The sequence below is a fragment of the Carica papaya genome, chromosome 8 (genome assembly GCF_054855325.1).
Source record: "Carica papaya isolate Zhongbai chromosome 8, ASM5485532v1, whole genome shotgun sequence".
Taxonomy (NCBI): Eukaryota; Viridiplantae; Streptophyta; class Magnoliopsida; order Brassicales; family Caricaceae; genus Carica; species Carica papaya.
The window spans coordinates 26,233,034-26,258,506 of record NC_142316.1 but is presented as its reverse complement, the minus strand read 5'-3'; the positions used below and the strand labels follow the sequence as shown (position 1 = coordinate 26,258,506).

The 25,473-nt window shown below is 37.8% G+C and overlaps 1 protein-coding gene and 1 long non-coding RNA gene across 2 annotated transcripts; one reads left to right on the top strand and one right to left on the bottom strand.

The window, feature by feature from the left end:
• The first annotated feature begins 12,445 nt into the window (after window positions 1–12,445).
• Window positions 12,446–12,870, top strand: LOC148252757 (uncharacterized). The gene is made up of 2 exons (XM_088210361.1): window positions 12,446–12,501; window positions 12,816–12,870. Exons 1-2 carry the CDS (start codon window positions 12,446–12,448, stop codon window positions 12,868–12,870), a joined length of 111 nt encoding a protein of 36 aa, XP_088066487.1.
• Window positions 12,871–15,446: 2,576 nt separating this feature from the next.
• LOC148252756 (uncharacterized) lies at window positions 15,447–24,968 on the bottom strand. Its single transcript, XR_015813995.1, has 2 exons — window positions 21,190–24,968; window positions 15,447–15,749 (listed from the first exon to the last, which is right to left on the bottom strand). It is a non-coding gene; the product is annotated as an uncharacterized LOC148252756 (long non-coding RNA).
• Between the last annotated feature and the right edge of the window lie 505 nt (window positions 24,969–25,473).

The window sequence follows — 25,473 nt, the reverse complement described above, 5'->3', positions numbered from 1 at the left end:
TCAGGCTGACCACATTATACAATTTCCATTTACATAATCTTTCATTCTCTTTTTCCCTCAGTCAGCATTATCAATCACATACAAACAAGCAAAACGATAATTTATGCCAAACAGACAACATACAGCATCAATATCCCGGTCATTCAATCCATAATCAATAAAACAGTAGAATATGCACACGAAACTATAAAATAAAAACATCAAATCTCATACTGCATTTAAAACTGTAAACAGGCCAAATAACAGTTAACCGACAAACACACTAGACTCGGGCTCCATTAGCGACCTTAAGCAATTTCAGACATTCGTTGATTCATGAAATACCGTTTTATCATTTATTGAACTTTAAACTGTGATAGGAAATAGGGTGAGGGGTCCTTACTCGTTTCGGGGTCCGAACACGGCTTCACGATGCGCTTGCAGGCTGTCCCTAATTTTCCCTGAATTTTTCTCGGGGAGCTGAAACGCACTACTGGTACCTGCACGTGTTCCAAAAAATCCCAAATTAGGCCCAGGGCCCCTTTCGGCCAATATCGCAACTCCGGCACGGCGGCTCCGCCGTGCTCCGGCGACGGCGACGGCGCTTGCGGCGGCGGTTCGCCTCGGGTTGGCCGTTTTCGGCCGTTTCCGGCCGAATTTGGCCACACTCGCATTGGTTCCTGCGATAAAACAACCCTACGACCCTCGGGGGGCTGAAAATTTACGGAAAACCGAAGCTTACCGGCGGCAGTGCTCTCGGGTGCGGCGGCTCTCCGGTGAAGTTCGTGTTTTGGTGATTCGGCTCTGATCAACATGTAGAGAAAAGAATGGTGATCACGGTGATATAAAAATTGCATTAAACGGAGGCCGGGAAGGGCCTCATCGGAGGTAAAAACTGAGAAGGGACGCGGCGGCGCCGCTGGCTTTCGGCCCTGTTTTCCAGCCATTTTGCCAGGATTTTGGCTCCGATTTGACCACTGGGAAAATCAGCGTGGAAAAACGAGTCGGGGGTATGAAATTTACCTCGATCGGCGGTCGAAAATTCCTCCGGTGCGGCGGCGGGTGGCGGCGGCCGGCTTCTGGTTCGTCTTCTCCGGCGAGGGCAGGCGGCTAGGGTTTGGGGTCTGGTGTGGGGGTCTTATTTATACCCTTTTGCCCTTTGATCTCAGCCGTCCATTTTGATTTAATCTGGGCCGTCCGTTTTTGATTAAATCTAGGCCGTCCGTGCGATTAAATCTGGGCCGTCCGTGCGCGCGATTGATCTGTTCCGTCCGATCGCGCGCACGCGGATCGCCAACGTGGCCCGTCCCCGGTCGACGTGGTTTTGCCACGTGGCAGGTCCTGGTTGGCCAGGCCTGCTGACTGGTTCTGCTGACGTGGCTGCTGACTTGGCACGCGCGTTTTTTTTTTTTTTTTTTTTCCCTCTTCAATTTCTCCGGGCGCTACACAGTCCCCATACCCCGTCCGGTGTGGGCGCCAAAACACATAAGGTCTCCATACCCCGTCCGGTATGAGAGACCACAATCCCGGTAGGGTTCCCTACGGACCCGGTCCGTCCACCATTTCCCAGGATATCTAGTCATGCTGACCACAGTATACAATTATCAATTTACATAACCTCTCATTCTCCTTTTCCTCAGTCAGCATCATCAATTCACACACAAACAAGCAAACCATTAATTTATGCCAAACAAGACAACATACAACATCGGGTTCTCAGTCATTCAACCTATAATCAATAAAACAGTGATATATGCACACGAAACTATGAAATGAAAACATCAGACCTCATACTGCATTTAAAGCCGTAAAATAGGCCAAACAACAGCTAACAGACAAGCACACCAGACTCGAGCTCCATTAGCGACTTTAAACAATTTCACACATCTGTTGATTCATGAAATACCGTTTTATCATTTATTGGACTTTAATACCGTGATAGGAAATAGGGTGAGGGGTCCTTACTTGTTTCAGGGTTCGAATACGGCTCTACAGTGCGCTTGCAGGCTGTCCCTAATTTTCTTGAATTTTTCCCGGGGAACTAAAACGCACTACTGGTACCTGCACGTGTCCCAAAAAATCCCAAATTAGACCCAGGGCCCCTTTCGGCCAATATTGCAAATGAAACTTGGGTTGGCCGTTTTTGGCCGTTTTCGGTCGAATTCGGCCACACTTGCATCGGTCTCTGTGATAAAACAACCCTAGGACCCTCGGGGGGCCAAAAAATTACGAAAAACTGAAGCTTACCGGCGGCGGTGCTCTCGGGTGCAGCGGCTCTCCGGCGAGGTTCGTGTTTTGGTGATTTGGCTCCGATCAACCTGTAGAGAAAAGAATGGTGATCACGGTGATATAAAAATTGTATCAAACGGAGGCCGGAAAGGGCCTCATCGGAGGCAAAAACCGAGGAGGGGCGCAGTGGCGCCGCTGGATTTCGGCCATGTTTTCCAGCCGTTTGGCCGGGATTTTGGCTCCGATTTGGCCACAGGGGAACTCAGCGTTGAAAAACGAGCCGGGGGTATGAAATTTACCTCGATCGGCGGTCGAAAAACTCTCCGGTGCGGGGGCGGGTGGCGGCAGCCGACTCCTCCGGCGTCTGGTTCGTCTTCTCCGGCGAGGGCAGGCGGCTAGGGTTTTTGTGGTCATGTGTGGGGGTTTTATTTATACCATTTTTTCTTTTGATCACAGCCGTCCATTTTGATTAAATTTGGACCGTCCGTGCGCGATTGAATCTGGGCCGTCCGTGCGCGTGCATCTGGGCCGTCCGTGCGCACGCTTAATCTGGGCCGTCCGTGCGCAGTGGGACGCATTTGGGCTGTCCGATCGCGCGCACGCAGATCGCCCACGTGGCCCGTTCCCGGGTCGACGTGGTCTTGCCACGTGGTAGGTCCTGGTTGGCCAGGGCTGCTGACTGGGCCGCTGACGTGGCTGCTGACGTGGTGCTGACGGGGCACAATTTTTCTAAATTGCGTTTTGACCCCGGTTTCTGATTTTCTTTTTAAAAATACCACCAGAATCTTAATTTTCACCCCTTTTTCCCAAAATCAATTTCAATTAAATCCAAATAATATTTTTACCCAATTTTACAATTATTGTTATTTTTATTTTTATTAAATTAAATTAAAATAAACTAAATAAAATAAAATAAATAAAATTAAAATTAATAATAATAATAATAAAATTTAAAAATTATTGGGCATTACATCTTCTCTATACCCTCTAAATAATGTAGCGCCCGGAGAAAAGGGGCCAAAAAAAAAAGAAAAAAAAAGAAAAAGCCACGTCGGCAGCCACGTCAGCAGGCCCGGTCAGCAATCCCGGCCAACCGGGGCCTGCCACGTGGTAAGACCACGTCACTCCGGAACGGGCCACGTTGGCGATCCGCATGGGTGCAATCGGACGGCCCAGATCAATCGCGCGATCGGACGGCCCAGATGCAATCGCACGGACGGCCCAGATTCAATCAAAAACGAACGGCCCAGATTAAAACGAAATGGACGGCTGAGATTAAAAGGCAAGGGGTTATAAATAGAACCCCCACACCAGACCACAAACCCTAGCCGTCTGCCGCTCGCCGGAGAAGACGAACTAGAGGCCGACCGCCGCCACCCGCCGCCGCACCCGGGAAATTTCTGACCACCGATCGAGGTAAATTTCATACCCCCGACTCGTTTTTCCACGCTGATTCCTCCTGTGGCCAAATCGAAGCCAAAATCCCAGCCAAACGGCCGGAATACGCGGCCGAAGACCAGCGGCGCCGCTGCACCCCCTCTCGATTTTTGCCTCCGACGAGGCCCTTCCCGGCCTCCGTTTGATGCAATTTTTATATCACCGTGATCACCATTCTTTTTTCTACAGGTTGACAGGAGCCGAATCACCAAACCCCGAACCTCGCCGGAGAGCCGCCGCACCCGAGAGCGCCGCCGCTGGTAAGCTCCGCTTCTCCGTGATTTTTTGGCCCCCCGAGGGCCCTAGGGTTGTTTTCTCGCAGGGACCGATGCGAGTGTGGCCGAATTCGGCCAGAAACGGCCGAAAACAGCCAATCCGAGGCGAATCGCCGCCGCTTGCGGCGGCGCCGTCGCCGGAGCACGGCGGAGCCGCCGTGCCGGAGTTGCGATATTGGCCAAAAAGGGGCTCTGAGCCTAATTTGAGATTTTTTGGAACACGTGCAGGTACCGTTAGTGTGTTTTAGTTCCCCGGAAAAAATTCAGGGAAAATTAGGGACGGCCTGTAGGCGCACTGTGAATCGTATTCGAACCCCGAAAACAAGTAAGGACCCCTCACCCTATTTCCTATCACGGTATTAAAGTTCAAAATGATAAAACGGTATTTCTTGGATTAACGAATGTGTGAAATTGCTTAAAGTGGCTAATGGAGCCCGAGTCTGGTGTGATTGGTGATTTACTGTTATTTGGCCTGTTTACAGCTTTAAATGCAAAATGAGGTTTGATGTATTCATTTTACAGATTTGTGTGCATATACTACGTTTTTATTAATTATGGGTTGAATGACTGAAAAAACTGATACTGTATGTTGTCTGTTTGGCATGAATTACGATTTGCTTGTTTAAAATGTGAATTGATAATGCTTACTGAGGAAGAGGAAAATGAAAGATTGTGTAGACTGATAATTGTATGATGGGGTCAGCCTGACTAGATATCCTGGGAGATGGTGGACGGACCGGGTCCGTAGGGAACCCTACCGGGATTGTGGTCTCACATGCCGGACGGGGTATGGAGATCTTATGTGTTTTGGCGCCCATACCGGACGGGGTATGGGGACGGCCCGTTTCACCCTCATACCGGACGGGGTATTGAGGTTTATGGTTTTGGCGCCCATACCAGACGGGGTATGGGGACGACCCGTTTCACCCTCATACCAGACGGGGTATTGAGGTTTATGGTTTTGGCGCCCATACCGGACGGGGTATGGGGACGGCCCTGGAAACTGATTATAAATGTTAAAGGTTAACGGGTAGCGGGACCCCTATGGACCCCCATGGATACTAGTAGGCTGGTAAATGAGAAAAAGATATGTTGTATAATGATTGAATTACAAAAGGCGTGATAAGTGCTATGTTTTACAGCTTATATTATTCCATGATTGTGATGATGTTATTGTTTTTCTTATATTATTTCATGAATTCCACCGAGGTAAGTGGATGGTAAAGGTTTTATCATAAATAAAAGGATTTGTTGTAAATCATGCTCCATTGGTCTTTTGTGTTTTTCTACCCACCTTTACCCCCGTGACGGTGAGATATCGTGATGTTCTTACTGGGCTAGTGTAGCTCACTCCTTATTTAACCATTTCAGATCAGGAAGACATGGTTCCCGAGCCCGTTCCGCAGGAGGACAACGAAGGGGATGCCTAGAGACTCTGTAGTCATACTCATAGTTTTATTTTCGAGCTTCTCTTTTAGTTAGTTTAATCTTTTATATTTTAAGTACGTTTTTGGTTTTCGTGTAAGGGATGTTAACTGAAATTTTGATCTCGCTTCCGCATTTGATATTTATAATACAAATTCCATTATGAATTATCGGGGCTATTACAAATAATGTTAAAATATTCCTTCTTATTTTTATTAATGTTAACATATTAATTACATACCATCTAAACAATGATAGATTTTTCAAAAAAATTTAAAATGGGTAATGACTGAAGATTTTTGAATATACAATTCTATTTATTTGAAGATTTTTACATTTGAAATAATTTGAAAAGTAAAATATTTTTAGCTATAAAATAATCATAACAAATAATTTACAAAAAAATACCTTAAAGATCCAGAAATATTATTTTCATCTAAATTCGAAGAATAGATTTACTTTCCTTTCATATACATGCTTTTTGGCATATATGAATAGTCAATCCTGTTTTAAAACTGCAAGGTGCATCTTCTCTTTATCCTCTAAATAATGTTGAAATAATCTACTTCATTTTTATCAATGTTAACATATTAATTACAAATCCTCTAAGCAAAAATAGATTTTTTAAAAAATTTTAAAAAAGGTAATGATTGAAGATTTTTGTATATACAATTCTGTTTATTTGAAGATTTTTACATATAATCTGAAAAGTAAAATATTTTTAGCTATAAAAATAATCATAACAATTAAACTACAAAAAAAAATACCTTAAAGATCCAAAAAGATTATTTTCATCTAAATTCGAAGAATAAATTTACTTTTTTTCCATATATATGTTTATTGGCGGCATATATGAATGGTCCACCCTATTTTATAAATTGCAAGGTGCATTTCATCTTTACCCCTAAATAATATTAAAATAATCCCTCTTATTTTTGTCAATGTTAACATTTTAATTACAAACTCTCTAAGTAAAGATAGATTTTTCAAAATATTTAAAAAAGCTAATCATTTAAGATTTTTAGATATGCAATTCTATCTATTTGAAGATTTTTACATTTGAAATGGTATGAAAAGTAAAATATTTTTAGCTATAAAAATAATTATAATAATTAATTTACAAAAAAATACCTTAAAGATTCAAAAAGATTATTTTCATCTAAATTGGAAGAATAGATTTATTTCCTTTTCATAAATATTATACATATATTTCTTAGTATATAGGAATGATCAACCTTGTTTTGTAAATTGTAAGGTACATTTTTTCTTTACCCCTAAATAATGTTAAAATAGTCCCTCTTATTTTTATCATATTAATTACAAACTCTCTAAGTAAAAATAGATTTTTCAAAATATTTAAAAAATGATAGCGTGAATATGTAATTCTAAATATTTAAAGATTTTTACATTTAAAATAATTTGAAAAGTAAAATATTTTTAGCTATATAAATAATCATAACAAATAGTTTACAAAAAAGTATTTTAAAGATCTATAAAGATTATTTTCTTCTAAATTTGAAGAATATATTTACTTTCTTTCCATATATATATTTCTTGGTATATATGAATGGTCAATCGTGTTTTATAAATTATCAGATACATCTTCTCTTTACCGTAAAAATAATGTTAAAATAGTCCTTATTTTTATCAATGTTAACATACTAATTACAAACGTTTTAAGTAAAGATAGATTTTTCAAAATGTTTAAAAAATAGTAATATTGAAAATTTTTAGATATGCAATTCTATCTGTCTGAAGATTTTTATATTTAAAATAATGTAAAAATAAAATATTTTTTTAACGGCCCCGGAAATTTAAATGGAATATATGTATTAAAAATCTCAAATGCGGAAGCGTAATAAAAATTTTGATTAACATCCCTTACACAATAACCAAAACGTACTCAAACATGAAAGAACAAACTAACTAAAAGAGATACTCGAAATAAGAACTATAAATATAACTATAAAGTCTTTAGGCGTCCCCTTCGCCGTCTTCCTGCAGAACGGGCTTGGGAACAACGTCTTCCTGATCTGAAATGGTTAAATAAGGAATGAGCTACACCAGCCCAGTAAAGACATCACACTATCTCACCGCCACAGAAGTAAAGGTGGGTAGAAAACAAAAATGACCAATGGAGCATAATTTATAACGAACTTATTTATTAACATAAAAACCTTTACTGTCCACTTAACTCGGTGAGATCCATGAAAACAACATATGAAAATAATAACCTTATAATATCATGAAATCATACACACTTCATAACATAACACATATCATGCCTTTACATTTCAATCATTAAACAACATATTTCCTCTTTTACCAGTCTACTAGTATCCCTGGGGATCCATAGGGGGTCTCCGCTACACGTGAACCATTAACATTTACAACCTAATTCCAGGGCCGTCCCCATACCCCGTCCGGTATGAGCGCCAAAACCATGAACCTTAATACCCCGTCCGGTATGAGGGTGAAACGGGCCGTCCCCATACCCCGTCCGGTATGGGCGCCAAAACACATGAGGTCTCCATACCCCGTCCAGTATGAGAGACCACATTCCCGGTAGAGTTCCCTACAGACCCGGTCCGTCCACCATCTCCCAGGATATCTAGTCAGGCTGTCTCCATTATCCACTCATCAATTCACATAACCTTTTTTTCTTTTTTCTTGATCTCAATCATCCAATCATACACAACATGTAAACCAGTAATTGACACCAAACAAGACAACACTATATCAGTTTCACCATAATACAAACCATGATAAAAAAAACTATGATTCATGCATACGAGACCATAACATAATTACATCAAACATCATGTTGCATTTAATACTAAAAATTAGATCAAATAATAACATACCAACACTGTATCAGGCTCGAGCTCCATTGGCAACCTTAATCAATTATACATCTATAAAGTCACACAGTACAGTTTAATTATTTATTTAGCTTTAATACCGTGATAGAAAATAGGGTGAGGGGTCTTTACTTGTTTCGGAGTCTGAATTCGACTTTACAGTGCGCCTACAGGCTGTCCCTAATTTCCCTGAATTTTTTTCGAAAAACTGAAATGCACTACAAGTACTTGCACATGTCCCAAAAAATCCAAAATCAGACCTAGGGCCCCTTTCGACCAATATCTAAATTCCGGCACGGCGGCTCCGCCGTGCTCCGGCGACGGCGCCGCCACAAGCGGCAGCGATTCGCCTCAGGTTGACCGTTTTCGACTGAATTTGGCCACACTTGCATCGGTCCCTGCGATAAAACAACTCTAGGGCCCTCGGTGGGCCAAAAATATCATGAAAAACTGAAACTTACCGGCGGCGGTGCTCTCGAGTACGGCGGCTCCTCCAGTGTGAGTCGCGTTTTAATGTTTGGCTCTGATCAACCTGTAGAGAAAAGAACGGTGATCACAGTGGTATAAAATTTGTATCGAACGGAGGCCGGGAAGGGCCTCATCGGAGGTAAAAACAGAGGGGGTGCACGGCGGCGCCGCTGGGCTTCGGCTGGGTTTTTCGATCGTTTGGCAGGTGGTTTGGCTCCGGTTTGGCCATAGGCGGACTCAGCATCGAAAAACGAGCTAGGGGGAGAAAATTTACCTCGATCGGCGGTCGAAAACTTCCCCGGTGAGGCGGCGGGTGGCGGCGGCCGGCTCTTCCGGCGTCTGGTTCTTCTTCTCCAGTGAGGTACTGGTGGCTAGGGTTTTGTGGTCAGGTGTGGGTGGGGTTATTTATACCCTTTGCCTTTTAATCTCAACCGTTCATCAAGATTAAATCTAGACCGTTCGATCGCGATTTAATTGGGATTAAATCTGGACCGTCCATCGCGATGCAATCTGGGCCGTCCGTACGCGTGAATCTGGGCCGTCCGTGCGCGCGGGAATGGATCTGGGTCGTCCGATCACGCGCACGCAGATCGCCCACGTGGCCCGTCCCATGTCAGTGCTTTCTTGCCACGCGGCCTGTACTGGTTGGCCGGGGCTGCTGACCTGGCCGCTGACGTGGCTGCTGACGTGGGTGCTGACGTGGTACAACTTTTCTAAATTGCGTTTTGACCCCCGGTTTCTGATTTTCTTTTCAAAAACACCCACATAATCTAAATTTTCACCCTTTTTTCCTAAAATCAATTTCAATTAAATCCAAATAATATTTTTACCCAATTTTATCATTATTAATATTTTTATTTTCATTAAATTAAATTAAATTAAATTAAATAAAAAATCAAAAAAAATTTAAATAATTAAAAAATAAAGATAAAACACTTGGGTGTTACATTTTTTGTTATAAAAATAATCATAAAAAATAACTTACAAAAAAAATACTTTAAGGACCCAACAAAGTTATTTTCATCTAAATTTGAAGAACAGATTTACTTTCTTTACGTATGTAACACCCACTAATTTTATTATTTTTATTATTATTATTATTATTAATTTTTAATTTAATTTATTTAGTTTATTTTATAATTTTTGAATTTTAATTGATTTATTTAATTTAATTTAATATAATAAAAATACAAATAATAATAATGATAAAATTGGGAAAAAAAATTTATTTGGATTTAATTGAAATTGATTTTGGGAAAAAGGGGTGAAAATTTGGATTCTGGAGGTATTTTTGAAAAGAAAATCGGAAACCGGGGGTCAAAACACAAGTTAGAAAAATAGTGCCCCGTCAGCGCCACGTCAGAAGCCACGTCAGCGGCCCAGTCAGTAGCCCTGGCCAACCAGGACCTGCCGCGTGGCAAGGCCACGTTTACCCGGGAACGGGCCACGTGGGCGATCTGCGTGCGCGCGATCGGACGGCTTAGATGCGTCCCCGCGCGAACGGACGGCCCAGATCAAGCGTGCGCACGGACGACCCAGATGCACGCGCACGGATGGCCCAGATTTAATCGCGATGGACGGCCCAGATTTAATCCAAATTAAATCGCGATCGAACGGCCCATATTAAATCAAGATGGACGGCTGTGATTAAAAGACAAAGGGTATAAATAAACCCCCCACACCTGACCACAAAAACCCTAGCCACCAGCCCTTGCCGGAGAAGACGAACCAGACGCCGGAGGAGCCGGCCGCCGCCACCCGCCGCCGCACCGGGGAGTTTTTCGACCGCCGATCGAGGTAAATTGCATACCCCCTGCTCGTTTTTCAATGCTGAGTTCCCCTGTGGCCAAATCGGAGCCAAACTCCTGGCCAAACAGCCTAAAGACACGGTCGAAACTCAGCAGCGCCGCCACGCTCCTCCTCGATTTTTGCCTCCGATGAGGCCCTTCCTGGCCTCCGTTTGATACAATTTTTATATCATCGTGATCACCATTCATTTCTCTACAGGTTGATCGGAGCCAAATCACCAAAACACGAACCTCGCTGGAGAGCCGCCGCACCCGAGAGCACAGCCGCCGGTAAGCTTCGGTTTTTCATAATTTTTTGGCCCCCCGAGGGCCCTAGGGTTGTTTTATCACAGGGACCGATGTAAGTGTGGCCGAATTCGGTCGAAAACAGCCGAAAATGGCCAACCCGAGGTGAATCGCCGCCGCTTGCGTCGCCGGAGCACGGCAGAGCAGCCATGCCGGAATTGCAATATTGGCCGAAAGGGGCCCCGGGTCTAATTTGGGATTTTTTGGGACACGTGCAGGTACCAGTAGTGCGTTTCAGTTCCCCGGAAAAAATTCAGGAAAAATTAGGGACAACCTGTAGGCGCACTGTAGAGCCGTATTCAGACCCCGAAAACAAGTAAGGATTCCTCACCCTATTTTTCTATCACGGTATTAAAGTTCAATAAATGATAAAATGGTATTTCATGAATCAATAGCTGTGTGAAATTGTTTAAGGTTGCTAATGGAGCCCGAGTCTAATGTATTTGTCGGTCAGTTGTTGTTTGTTCTATTTTACAGTTTTAAATGCAGTATGATGTCTGATGTTTTTATTTCATAGTTTCGTGTGCATGTATCACTGTTTTATTGATTATGGGTTGAATGACTGAGAACCTGATGTTTTATGTTGTCTTGTTTGGCATAAATTACTAGTTTGCTTGTTTGTGTGTGATTTGATGATGCTGACTGAGGAAAAAGGGAAATGAAAGGTTATGTAAATTGATAATTGTATAATGTGGTCAGCCTGACTAGATATCCTGGAAGATGGTGGACGGACCGGGTTCGTAGGGAACCCTACCGGGATTGTGGTCTCTCATACCGGACGGGGTATGGAGACCTTATGTGTTTTGGTGCCCATACCGGACGGGGTATGGGGACGGCCCGTTTCACCCTCATACCGGACGGGGTATTGAGGTTTATAGTTTTGGCGCCTATGCCGGACGGGTATGGGGACGGCCCTGGGATCTGATTACAAGTGTTAAGGGTTCACGGGTAGCGGGACCCCTATGGATCCCCATGGATACTAGTAGGCTGGTAAATGAGGAAAAATATGTTGTGTAACGATTGAAATGCAAAAGGCGTGATAAGTATTATGTTATATAGTTCATATGATTTCATGATGATGATAATGTTATTGGTCTTTCGTATGTTGTTTTATAAACTTCACCGAGGTAAGTGGATAATAAATGATTTTATTATTGATAAAAGAATTTGTTGTAAATTATGCTCCATTGGTCTTTTTGTGTTTTCTACCCACCTTTACCTCCGTGATGGTGAGATAGTGTGATGTTTTTACTGGGCTGGTGTAGCTCATTCCTTATTTAATCATTTCAGATCAGGAAGACATTGTTCCCGAGCCCGTTCCGCAGGAAGACGGCGAATGGGACGCCTGAAGACTCCGTAGTTATATTTATAGCTTTTATTTTCGAGTTTCTCTTTTAGTTAGTTTGTTCTTTTATACTTTGAGCACGTTTTTTATTTTAGTGTAAGGGATGTTAATCAAATTTTTATTTCGCTTTCGCATTTGACCTTTTTAATACACATATTTCATTTTAAAAATTCCGGGGTCGTTACACCGTACATATGATTATTGACATATATGAATGGTTTATTATGTTTTATAAACTGTAAGGTGCATTGTCTTTTTACCCATTGAGCTTTGATAAGATTGTTTTCTTAAAAATATTTAGAGAAATACTCGATACGAATTATAGTCTACGACATGGCAAAAAAATCCTACACCCAATTCTTGGCTCTTGTCCTTATTTTTTCAGGTTTGCCCAATAGATATTCATATTAGAATTACATGAATTGGGATGTCTTTAAAATATAAATAACAACTTAAAAAAATATTTTTCTCATATAAACTTCTGTGTTTTATAATCAATATTCAAGTACAAGATATTTTATAAATTATTTCATATCCAACAATTTTTGTAATTAATGCATTATGTACATAATCTAAGTGGTACTGATATTTATTTTCTAAGTTAAATTATACTAGATACAATTATATGTTCAAAATGATTGATATTTTTTTAAAAATTTATTGTAGTTCTTTTTATTGTTCCTTTAACGAACAGATAGAAGAGATGTCAGATAGTATTAGATCCTAATGACTGTATCCTTGCAAATTGTAGAAAATAATGCTTGCAGTAACATAATGGAAACGGGCAATGCATTGAAAAATCACCACGTTCTGCAACATATTTTTGTAATTGTGTTTATAATTGTTGAGTCTCATCTAACCATCATTTATGTAAGGTTAGATTTTTCAAATCATATGCCATCAAAAAGTAATAATAATAATAATAATAAAATCTTGTTATTCTATATTTGCTTGTGTTTTGAATTAATATACAGGACAAATGTTGAGTTTGATTTAATAATCTTTTCTTAGAAATTAAATTTTAGAAATCATATATCATCATAAAAGTAATACTAAAATCTTCTTATTCTATGTTTGTTGTGTTTTGAATTAATATACACAGTAAGTATTTACCTAGCATTGACTTTTCGTTTAAGTTATTACACGAGAGCCAATTGATGAAGATTCAATATATCAGTTTAGCTATAATAAAATCGATAAGAGTATATTAGGTTTTTAACCAAAAAATATATACATGAATTTTCTTGTACAATGATGAATAAATAGATAAACAAATAATAGGTACTTGTGATGTGAGTAAAGAGAGGGTAATTTACACTAAGTTATATGAGATCTCACGATCAAGATGCAACTCAAAGTCACGTGCAAGACCACATGGGAATTTATGGTGATATGGAAGCTTACATGGAGGCTCACGGCAATTGATGAACAATTTCTGATCAATTTTAATAATCTACAATTGAAATGAAACTCCATATATACTCAGATGACTTTTCATCATAATATTAATTTTAACACTTTATTTTCTAATAATATTAAATATAAATTTATAAATAAATTTCAACTCATTATAGTCTTACATAATTTGGTGTCCAGAAGACCCAAAGACTTTCTCAAAATAGAACAAATTAACTCAATTAATATGAGTAGAAAAAGGCTTCAATATCTAATATAGTCCAAGTGCAACCAACTACCCAAACAGACAATTGTAACAATATAATGATTAATAATAATATGAATATGAATACATAACTACATAATATATATAAGTAATACGGAAAAATGTCAATTGTCAATGCTTATGGACCCGAACCTGGGTGATCTATCCATGACCAGGATGAAGCTTGGGTGAAACTAAGTGGAGGTCCGAACCAACTGATGTTGAAGAATCAGCAGATGAGTTGTGTTTAGGGGTGAAATGCCACTCGAACCCAGAGCTAGCTGGTTCTCCCCGAAATGCGTTGAGGCGCAGCGGTTGACTGGACATCTAGGGGTAAAGCACTGTTTCGGTGCGGGCCGCGAGAGCGGTACCAAATCGAGGCAAACTCTGAATACTAGATATGACCTCAAAATAACAGGGGTCAAGGTCAGCCAGTGAGACGATGGGGAATAAGCTTCATCGTCGAGAGGGAAACAGCCCGGATCACCAGCTAAGGCCCCTAAATGACCGCTCAGTGATAAAGGAAGTAGGGGTGCAGAGACAGCCTTACAATGTTTTTATTAAAAATTAAAAAAATATGTTAATATCAATTACAATTATCAATACATATATAAATAGTATCAAAAAGTATCATATGGTATATTTTTTTAACTTTTTTGAAGTAAAAGATAAAAATAAAAATGTCAATATCAATTATAATTATAAAAGAATATAAAAATAAAATTTTAAAGATTATCTACTCAAAATTTAAAATATAATAATAAATTAATATGATAATATACACAATAATTATCTATTTAAATTTTAAATGTAAAAGTAAAATTTAATTTACATAATAATTACCTATTTAAATTTTAAAATAAAAATAAAAATTTATTTTTAATTAAGTATAAATCATACAATGTGCAAATTTTAAATATAAAATAACATAATATTATATATGGTGATAATTTATTTAAAGTTTTTAAATATAAAAATAAAATCTAATTTGATATTAATTGTTACTTATATATTGTATAAATAATTTTTAAAATTATAACCGTAACATGATACAAAAACTTTATATATATATAAAGTTTTTGTATCATGTTATGGTTATAATTTTAAAAAAAGAATACCAGAATTTTTAACGTGGCATCTTATTATTTTTAAATAATTTTTTATATTTTAAATTATTTTTGAATAAAAAGAATATAAAATAGGATAAACATGATAGTATATACATAATGGATAAAATATAATTAGACTGATAGTGTATATAATTGTTATTTACTTAAATTTTTTAAATATAAAAAATTATGTATAATTTTCATTTGTTCATATTTTTAGTTGATTATCTTATATACAATTTAATTTTGACTTTAACTATAAATATATAATAATTATTTATTTAAATTTTTAGTTAATTATATTTGTTGAAATTATATTATATAAGTTCTTAATTATCTATTTGTTCTCTATATTTTATTTATCCTGAAGATTTTTTATAAGAAAATATATAATAATCTTTTTACATTTTAATTAGATTTTTTTATAATTTTTATAAATTTTGTAAAATAGTATTATATTATTTTATATAATTATAAAAGATTATAATCAAATTAGAAGAGAGTGAGTTGCTACAAATACTCAATAAACTAAAAGATAAACCTGAAGCGCGTGTAGCTCATTGAAAAACCCAACAACAAAAACGCCTCAATTGCATTATTTGCTTGTTTTGTGCTTATTACAATGTATGGTCTGAAACAAATGGTTGCGACTTTTCAGATAGGAATCGGGCTCATTTCGACTCACCGAGTCGCCATGCCAGCTCTCTCTCCTAACGTCCCTCCTCCCTCTGTCCTCTTCCTCAACGCTATCTTCACTCTCCCATGCCCTCTCTGCTTCCATTCATCGGCTCGAATTTCTCCACCTGTTCTCCAAGTCAGAGCCTCTTCAGTCGATGCTCTATCTTCGTCAGGTTTTCTCTATGTTCACCTATAATATCTTATGCGTAAGTTGTTAGTACTTCAATTGCAGTCTCTCTATTTGACAAATTATAACTATTATGGAGTGTTCGCTAACTAAATTGTTGTTATAAATAGACAATGTGTTTAAAATAACATTTACTAGGAGTTTTAAAGTGAATGTTGGTGAAATTAGGTGGAGAATTTTGTGATTGCAAGTAGAAGTAGTAATTCCATTAGAAAAACTGAAAAGTTTATACAGGTGGCAGGATTAGTTAGTTCAGTGAGGGGTAATCTTGCTTCTCGGTTTTTCTCTAGCCATTCCTGTATAGTATTTTGTTAATGTGAGTTCCTCAAAGTTAATGTGTGGTATTCTGTGGATTATTTCTATGTAGTATTTTACAAATGGCTGTAGTTTGGAGTAATTATTATTAGTAGAGAAGGTACTAAAGGGTGAGGAAACTAGTAAGTTTGAATTAAAAACCTATATATAATACATTTACACACGTATGCACATATATATAAGTACATATATTTACATGTTTTCTACATATGCATTCATATGTGTGGATATGCATGTAGTTATACGTATAATGTATGTATTTTATGTTTATGAATATGTTTGCATCTGTTTATGTATCACCTTAGACCAATTGCGCAAACTCTATTTCTTTTAAATGTCGGAGATGTTCCGAAAGGTACTCAGCATTGAAGGCTGCTAAAAACTGTTCCAAGGTAATCGGAGTGGGCAGAGTAACTTGCTCGATTTGCCACCAACACTCTGCCTCACGAGCATATACGTGACAAGGACAACCTTCTATTCGGGAATCACCTCAAGTGTTGCGAAGGCCTTCTGCCAAACTGTACTCAACATCCTCAGAAGTGGATGCTTCTGTAAAAATAGATGGGTTAAGTTTTTTGTACCTTTCGATGTAATCTGGGTCCATCGTAGGCAGAGCTGGGTCCTGCTGGAGGGGAACTGGATAATGCTGGGGAGGACCAAGTGGTTTTGGGGCGACCCCGGGTTGTACGATGGAGGCATTAGATTATATTGCGGGGGTGTTGGATGGTACTGTGGAGGAATTGGGTTATACCATGGAGGTAATGGATCCTCTTGATGTGGAGGTGGCTCATACTATGGTAGGGGTGGAAGGGGATCAGGTAACTCTCTCCTCTCCTCCCTAACCTGCTGGGCAGAAATCAGTCTCTCAAGCATTTCGAAGAGTCGATCAACGTCCTCTCGAAGTGATCCCTCCTAAGCTACTCTATTTAGCGGGGGTCTTCCTCTCTTCATGTTTCCTTACCTACATTACATGACAATAGTCGAGATTTTAATTGCATTAAATTTATTTTAACCTTATGTGCAAGGAACAGTTCCGAAGAACCTGGCTTTAATACTAATTGTAAAAGCTCAAAACCCTTATCAAAGATTTCAAGCGTTTTAGCCTAACCATAATAATAATAATATTGAAATTTTTTATTTAGAGGAAGAATTAAAGGTTCGAAGATTATATTCCTTGCACGTTTACTTAAAATGCCCAAATAGGAGCTATGTGAATGCTTCGAAATTTAAAATGAAAAAACTACTAACAAGTAAATATTATTAACCTCTATTTAAAATTGACAGAGTAGAAAGAAGTAATTGCTTAACTAGTCTCTTACTGTTCAAGATCAAGGTCTTGATCGTCCGGATATGAAATGATTAATAAGAAATGAGTGAACTACACTAACTCACTAAAAATATCAATACCTTACCATTGACACAGAAAATTAAAAAACTGTAGAGAACATAAAACGACTGATGGAATATAATTTTAATGAAATATGAATGCTAGTGCATTTCTTGTTCGTTTTACTAAAAACATTAATATTTTCTTTCCTGAATAGTGGTCTATCAAACACAAAACACTAAATAAAATCATAATGACGATTTAATCACAACAAGCATACATTCCAATAAACATATATCGTTGGATTCTTTACTATTTTGCCCGAAATCAGGTGTTCATATCATACTCATTCCTGTTTTACTATATTTATCTTTCCTTACTGATATCACTGGGGGCCCATAGAGATCTTCTCTATGCGTGGGTACATAACACTTCCTTGTAAATCATTAGTCGTCCTCATAACTCGTCTGATAATGAGTGCCACATACTAAAGACCATCTTAATACTCTGTCTAGTATAAGCAAAATCAATTTACTCCAAATTCCATTCGATATGGGACTTTCCAGCCCCGTACGACTGAGGATAATATCCACGGTAAGGTTCACCCTATGTACCAAGTCCATAAACTCTTTCTCACGATACTTGGCAAGTCCTTTCATTCGACAATATTAATTTACACGTACTTTTTCTTTTATTTATTATTTAGCCACCAATGACACGTATACTCGTATCCCAAACAACCCATGAGTATGAAATTTATATTTCGAAACACATAAGAGAATAAACTCGTAAATAAAAGTAGGATAAAATAAGGTAGAGGAATAAGAACTTCAAATGTCGCAATATGATGAATAACAAATGAAATGAATAAATCAATGTGAAATTAAGTATAGTAGAATGTGATAATGAAACAGAATGGAATAAAACACAACGATTCAAAATACATAATTGATATATTGATTCTAGATAGCTATAACGAAAAAAGAACAGAAAATAGATTAGGCCAACTGAGAAGACATACATTAGAGTAAAATAAGATAAAGTAAATTAAAGTAAAATGAAATAAAAATAAATAGACAGAATAAAATGATGATAAAATAGCAAATAGAAAATACAATTAAACTAGTGACGAACATAAACAAATTAGTTACTGGCTTCATCAATAACCTGTATTTAATCATCAAGGAATCATAAGACCATTTAGTTCTGCCGTTTGTTATTGATTTAACTTTAATTTATCATAACAGAGGAAAAGTTGAGGGATTTTTACTCTGGGTCAGAGTTCAGGACACTGTCTTTCTTACTACAATTCGTAACGATTCCCTGTTATTAGATTTCTTGGGTTTTCTGGTAAAATATGGAATCGCACATCAAAAAAATGTGAAAATACGTAAAGAATTGTGAAAAATGCAGAAAAAAACTCATCAGGGGTCAAGTTGGGGTTTTGCCGTGACGGCACTGCCGAGCTCTGCCGCCTGGTTCTCCTTCTCTGATGCTTCTCCCTCTCAACCAAATCAATTTTGGCAAGTTCTTGGTGGAAATTAGTTTAAATCATGGAAAGAGGGTGTTTTATGGAGAAAAAAAGGGAAAATTTTGGTTGTACCGACGGTTTTCATTCTCCAGTGTGGCAGCTCAACCAAGCTCCACCATTCCTCTCTCGTAATTTGTGGCTTCTCTTGGTTATCCTGCATCGGGAACAATTTAGATAGCTGAAGACAGAGAAACGAGAAGAAACTTTTGGCTTACCAGTGCATTTTGGGATTCTAGCGCGGTAGTGCCAGTGTCTCTCCGGCTGCCCTTCTTCTTCTTCTTCGGTCACCTGTTTCGGTAAGGGTTTTAGAGCCGACTGAAGAGAGGTATTTAAACCTCTCTTCCCTTTATCTTGGCTGTCCATTTGGGTCAACGAGGGGTAAGGAAGGTCGTTTGATCAGGCTTGTTTGGAGAATTGTTCTAGGTCATCCATTCAAGTTCGTGTGGGGCAATAGGAGCTGTTCGATTGGGCTTATTCAAGGAATTGATCTGGGTCGTTCGTGCGCGCGGGAGTGGACATGAGTCATCTAATCTTCCTGGCACGCGGATTGCCAGCGTAGGCTTCCCACGTGGAGCTCGTGTTGATGTGGCCGCCATGCGGCATGTAGTTATTCACTGCGCTACTGACTGGGCATCCACGTGGCCCTTTTTTTTCTTTTTTGCAAATTGATCCCTGTTTTTTAAATTTTTCTTTTAAATGTGCCATTTTTTTTTACAGTTTGGCCCTAGTTTTTGAAATTTGTTTTCAAAAGTGCTCGAAATGTATATATTCCTCTTAATAATTATTTTTTTACATTCTTTAAATAAAAAAAAAATTGAGCTATTATTATTATTTAAGAAATTTAAATTTACTATTCCAAGATAATTTTTTCGAACTCGGGATGTTACAATAACAGCGGTCACAATTATACTATTTCTAGTAAAAAGGGACTCCAAAATACGCAATAACACTCATATCTCAACTCGTATGATGCGTATTACCATAAATCATCAATTTGTCACACGTGAAAGGGGTACCAAACTCATCTCGACCGTTAATCCGGTCACCCACACACCCCTCTCTCAATGGTAACTGATTGAACGGTATATACGTCAACTTTGCACATTTTAATATATAATTCAACAATATATCACAACCCTTTCCATTTATTTTTTTTAACAGATCTTGTCCCCATTTATTTTCCTCTTTAACTCACACATGTGCTTCTTTGTTTCCTCTCTAATCTATTTTTTTTATTAAAACTAAATTATTTTCCCCTTATTTTCTATGTTGTCCATATTATTATTTTTTGTTCCCATACAGACCAATCCTCTAAATTCTATAATTTCCTCTCCTGCGTATGCACACCAGTATATATATACACACACACATATATAATTATTTTTTTGTTATTCCCCTTGTTGACTAATTTTTGTTTTTATATTTCCTCCCCTACGTATACACACCAGTATATATATACACTCATGCATAATTATTTTTCTACTATTCCCCTTGTTGCCTAATTTTGTTTTATATTTCCTCCCCCTGCATATGCACACCAGTATATATATCTACACATATATAATTATTTTTCTGCTATTCCACTTGTTGCCTAATTTTGTTTTTATATTTCTTCCCCTGTGTATGCACATCAGTATATATATACACACACATATTTATTTTTCTGCTATTCTCCTTGTTATCTATTTTGTTTTTATTTCTTTTTTTTTATAATTTCCTCATCTATACAATGCCCAGTACCCTTCACTAATTTACCTTGAAATTTCAAAGATGCTCTTATAATTTAATTGGCTAAATTTTTAAATCCTTACCTGCTTTGTTGTGTTGTATTCTAGTGTTTCCATCCTATAATCATTCCCCCATTAGATCTCAACCCCTTATTTTACTCAAATAACTCCCCAACATTATAATTCCCAGATATGGAATTTTTATAGAATTCATCAGAGCTGATATATCCCTCATGCACATCAGTTTAGGTGCCCAAACTAAATTTCCAACACTGGTGCTCATCGTTTAATTGATGCAGAAATTACATACTCAGGTACCTAATCTTAAAACTATTGTACCATTCATTTCAGGATCTACAACTACCAATTAGAGGACACTGGTAAACCTTACTGCATAACTGTTTTAAACCAAAAATTGGGTGTATTACATCACTATTCATGCCTTCAGCTAAAACAGAAAATTATTCAACCCATTTTTCACTCATATTTGAGGCCTAAGGGTACTAATTATTGAGATAGAGTAAGGTGGTAAATAATCCTTACCTCTTCGACAAAAGGTGATGCAGGTGGTCTCGGTGTGGGGGCTTCCTTCTTCCGAAGCTGAAATTGGTACCCACACATAATTTGGTTTCTGATACACGTTACTTCAGAAAAGAAATGAAATGAGGTTCCACTGTCGAACTCAAGGAGAGTGAGGAAGGCTTTACCTACGTCCTTGTTTATACGGCGTTGACCAGGTGCGTCGATACTGTTTTCGACCACCAATTTCCTTCGCCCTAAGCTTTTTTTTTTTTTCTTTTCTTCTCTTCTTCTTCTTCTTCTTCTTCTTCTTCGGTCACCACTGAATTTGGGAGTGGGGTTCTTTTTTTTTTCATCAAGCTGCAACCCATCATTTATTTAACCCCTCAACAAACAAATCCTGCCCCTTCAATTTTTGGGGTTAAGTGCTGGCCGTCAGATGTGGTGTTATGCAGGCCAACACCATCCGATCTGCCACGTCAATTCTCTATGGCGTGATCAGGCCAGTTGGTTATGGTGATGGAGCTTTATGACATTTTTAGTTGTATGTGCATCATTCGATTAGTTGAAGAACCTATTCACCGGTGAGGTGGCCTGTTTTATTTAAATTGCAATTACACCCATGTAAATTAATACATTTTTCATCTATGCTCCTTTTTAAATTATATCCTTTTCTCCCCTAACTAGACTTCTATTTCAAATATGTCCCTTCTTCCTAATTAACAAAATTTCTTGTTTATACTTTATGGAAAAAGATAAGAGCAATTTACTACTATAAGATAAAATGAATCATTTATTTTATTAAACTCATATTGGGTCCTTATAATTCTCCCATTCTACGAGATATTTGGTCCCAAATTTGCTACATCTGCTAAAAAAATTAGGGGTATGTAGTTCTCATTTCCTCTTCGAGTTCCCACGTTCCCTCTTCTTGTGAATGGTGCTGCCATAAGACTTTTACCATTGGTATGACTTTATTTCTCAGAGTCTTCTCTTGTTTGTCGACTATGCGGATTGGCATCTCTTGATATGTTAGGTCTTCCTCTACTAGTAGTGCTTGATATTGTAATACGAGTGGGGTTTGGGTGGTACTTGCATAGCATGGACACATAAAATATATTTTGTACCCCTAATGATTCCGATGGCAAGGCCAATTTGTATGCAGTGGTGTTAACCCTTTCTAATATTTCAAATGGTCCAATAAATTGGGGGCTCAATTTTTCTTTCTTTCCAAATCTCAAGAGAACCTTCATCGGGGATACTTTTAGGAAAATATGGTTTCCCACCTCAAATTTCAACTCCCACATTCGGTTGTTAGCATAACTCTTCTATCTACTCTGTGCTGTCTGTAGGTTTTTCTTAATTATTGAAATCTTTGCTATAGTCATCTCTACCAAATTAGGACCAAACATCTTCCTTTCTCCTATTTCCTCCCAACATATTAGTGACCTACAAGGGCTACCATAAAGTGCCTCGTATGGTGCCATGCCAATATTAGCTTGATAGCTATTATTATAAGCAAATTCCACTAATGGTAAGTGGTCATCCTAATTTTCTTTGATCTCAAGGGTATTTGCTCATAACATATCCTATAGTATTTGGATAGGTCTCTTGGATTGACTGTCCATCTGCAGATGAAAAGGCATACTAAAATATAACTCCGTGCCCAATGCCTATTGAAAACTTTTCAAACTTTGGATGTGAATTAGGGATATCTATCGGACACAATCGAAACTGGAATCCCATGGAGTCTAACCACTTCTTTAATGTATAATTTGGCCAATTTATCCAACGAGTCATTTACTCTAATTGCTAAAAAATAAGCGGACTTTGTCAGTCTATCCGCTATCACTTATATGGTGTCATGACACTAGCGTGCTCTTAGCAATCCTACTACACAGTCCATGCAAACATGTTCCCATTTCTATTCGGGTATGGGTAGGGGTTGTAGGAGTCCGCTTGGTTATTGGTGTTCAACTTTTACTTGTTGACAAATCAGGCATTTAGCTACAGTCTACAATGTCTTGCTTCATCCCATTTCACTAATAATATGGTTGAAAATTTTGATATATTTTTGTGTTGCTTGGATGTATTGTGAATTATGAGTTGTGTGCCTCTTGCAAGATTCTTCCTTTCATAGTATCATCCTTAGGAACACATATTCTATTTTTAAATCTTAGTATCTCGTCACCGTGTATTTTGTACTCAGAATCTGGGCCTTGTCCAATATTTTTTATAATGGTCTGACAAACAGGATCTTCCGTTTGTGCCATTTTGATTTGATGTATCAAAGTTGGTTGGGCTCTCACACTAGCCAGGTACACCCTTTCTCTAGGGTCACTGAAATCTAATTTCTACATAGATTTTTGTAACTGCTTCTCCTGTACCATGACATGGGCTAAGAGTCCTTTGTGTTTCCCATTGAGGGCATCTGCTCCTACATGTCCTTTTCCTAGGTGGTAACAAATTTTACAGTCATAGTCCTTCAATAAATCCATCCATCTTCGCTGTCTTATGTTGAACTCTTTTTACGAGAATAGGTACTTTAGATTTATGATCTATGTAAATTTCAAAAGTTTTCTCTTACAAACAATGTTACCAACTTTTGAGTGCGAATACTACTGCTACATAGCATGGGTATGGTAGTTTCTCTCGTGTGTCTTCAACTGTCGTGAACCATAAGCAATTACCTTCCCATATTGCATCAATACACAACCCAAACATTGGTGTGACGCATTATTATAGACTACTAGCCACCTAATCCGTCAATAATTGTCAATATCAGAATGGTTGTCAATCGGTGTTTGAGTTCATTGAAACTTTCGTCACATGCATTATTTTATTTAAATTTAACATTTTTCTTGGTCGGTCTTGTGAGTGGCGCTGCAATACTTGAAAAGTTCTCAACAAACTGCAGTAGTATCGTGCTAAACCTAAAAAACTCCAAATTTATGTAACTGTTGTCGGTGGTTTCCAACTCATCACTGATTCAACCTTGGAAGGGTCCACAGATACTCCATCTTTTGAAACAATACGCCCCAAGAAAGATACTTTGTCAAGCCAGAACTCGCACTTACTTAACTTGGCATACAATCGAGCCTTTTTGAGAATTTCCAATGTTAGAGTTAGGTGTTCTGCATACTTTTCTCGATTTTTAAAGTAAATCAATATATCATCCATGAATACAATCACATACTGTTCTAATAAAGGGTTGAATACCCTATTCATTAAGTCCATGAAGACTGCTGGTGTATTTATGAGTTCAAATGACATTACCAAAAATTCATAATACCCATACTGAGTTCGGAATATAGTCTTGGCATGTCTTCTGCTTTAATTTTCTACTGATGGTACCCAGAATGGAGATTGATTTTTGAGAATTCCTCTACTCCCTGTACAAATAAGTCATATATTCTTAGAAGTGGGTATTTGTTCTTGATGGTCAGCTAGTTAAGGTCTCTATAGTCTACACAACCACATTTTCCCATCTTTCTTCTTGACAAACAACACTGGTGCACCCCAAGGCATTACACTTGGTTAGATAAACCTTTTGTCAAACAATTCCTATAACTATTTCTTTAATTCCTCTAATTCGTTCCTAGCCATCAGATATAGAGCTTTAGAGATTGGTTGTGTCCCCAGGAGTAGTTCTATCATGAACTCGACCTCTCTGTTTGGTGGGAGTCCCAGAATATCCTTAGAAAACACGTCAGAAATTTTTTTTACCACTAGTATATCCTGAAGTGTGCTCTTCTTGCTCCCTTCCCCTACCACAATTAACTTTTTTAGTCTAGAATTAAAACACCAAGCATTAAGAATAAGTATATATTTATACGTAAATAAAGTTTTTCTTCTTTTTTTAATTATTATTTTTACTTTTTTTACATAAGCATGTATATACTTCTCTTACTACCAAATGGCAAAAGGTTTCTCATTGAGAATATAAAATACAACGTTTTTACCAAAGCAGTCTATGTATGCATGGTGAGTTGCTAACCAATCCATTCCTAGGATTACATCGAAATCTTCAATGCCTAACAGTATCAAATCCATTCTTAATTCTCGACCTGTAATGTCAACTGTACAAAACTTATAAACTATGTCAGTATATCACATGCTATTCATTGGTGTAGATACTACTAACATACCTTCTAAGTGAATTGGTTTTGTTTCTATATGTGATGCAAATTTTTGTGGACCCAGAGTCAATTAAAGCATTAACAAGATGTTTAGAGATAAGGAACATACCCAGTATTATATCTAGTGTTGCCTTTACGGTATGAGCATCGATGACAAACATTTTTCCTT

Coding starts and splice junctions, on each gene's coding strand:
- LOC148252757 (XM_088210361.1), top strand. CDS start 12,446: ATGGCAAAAAAATCCTACACCCAATTCTTGGCTCTTGTCCTTATTTTT. Junction 12,502..12,815: donor GTCCTTATTTTTTCAGGTTT/GCCCAATAGATA, acceptor CAGATAGAAGAG/ATGTCAGATAGTATTAGATC.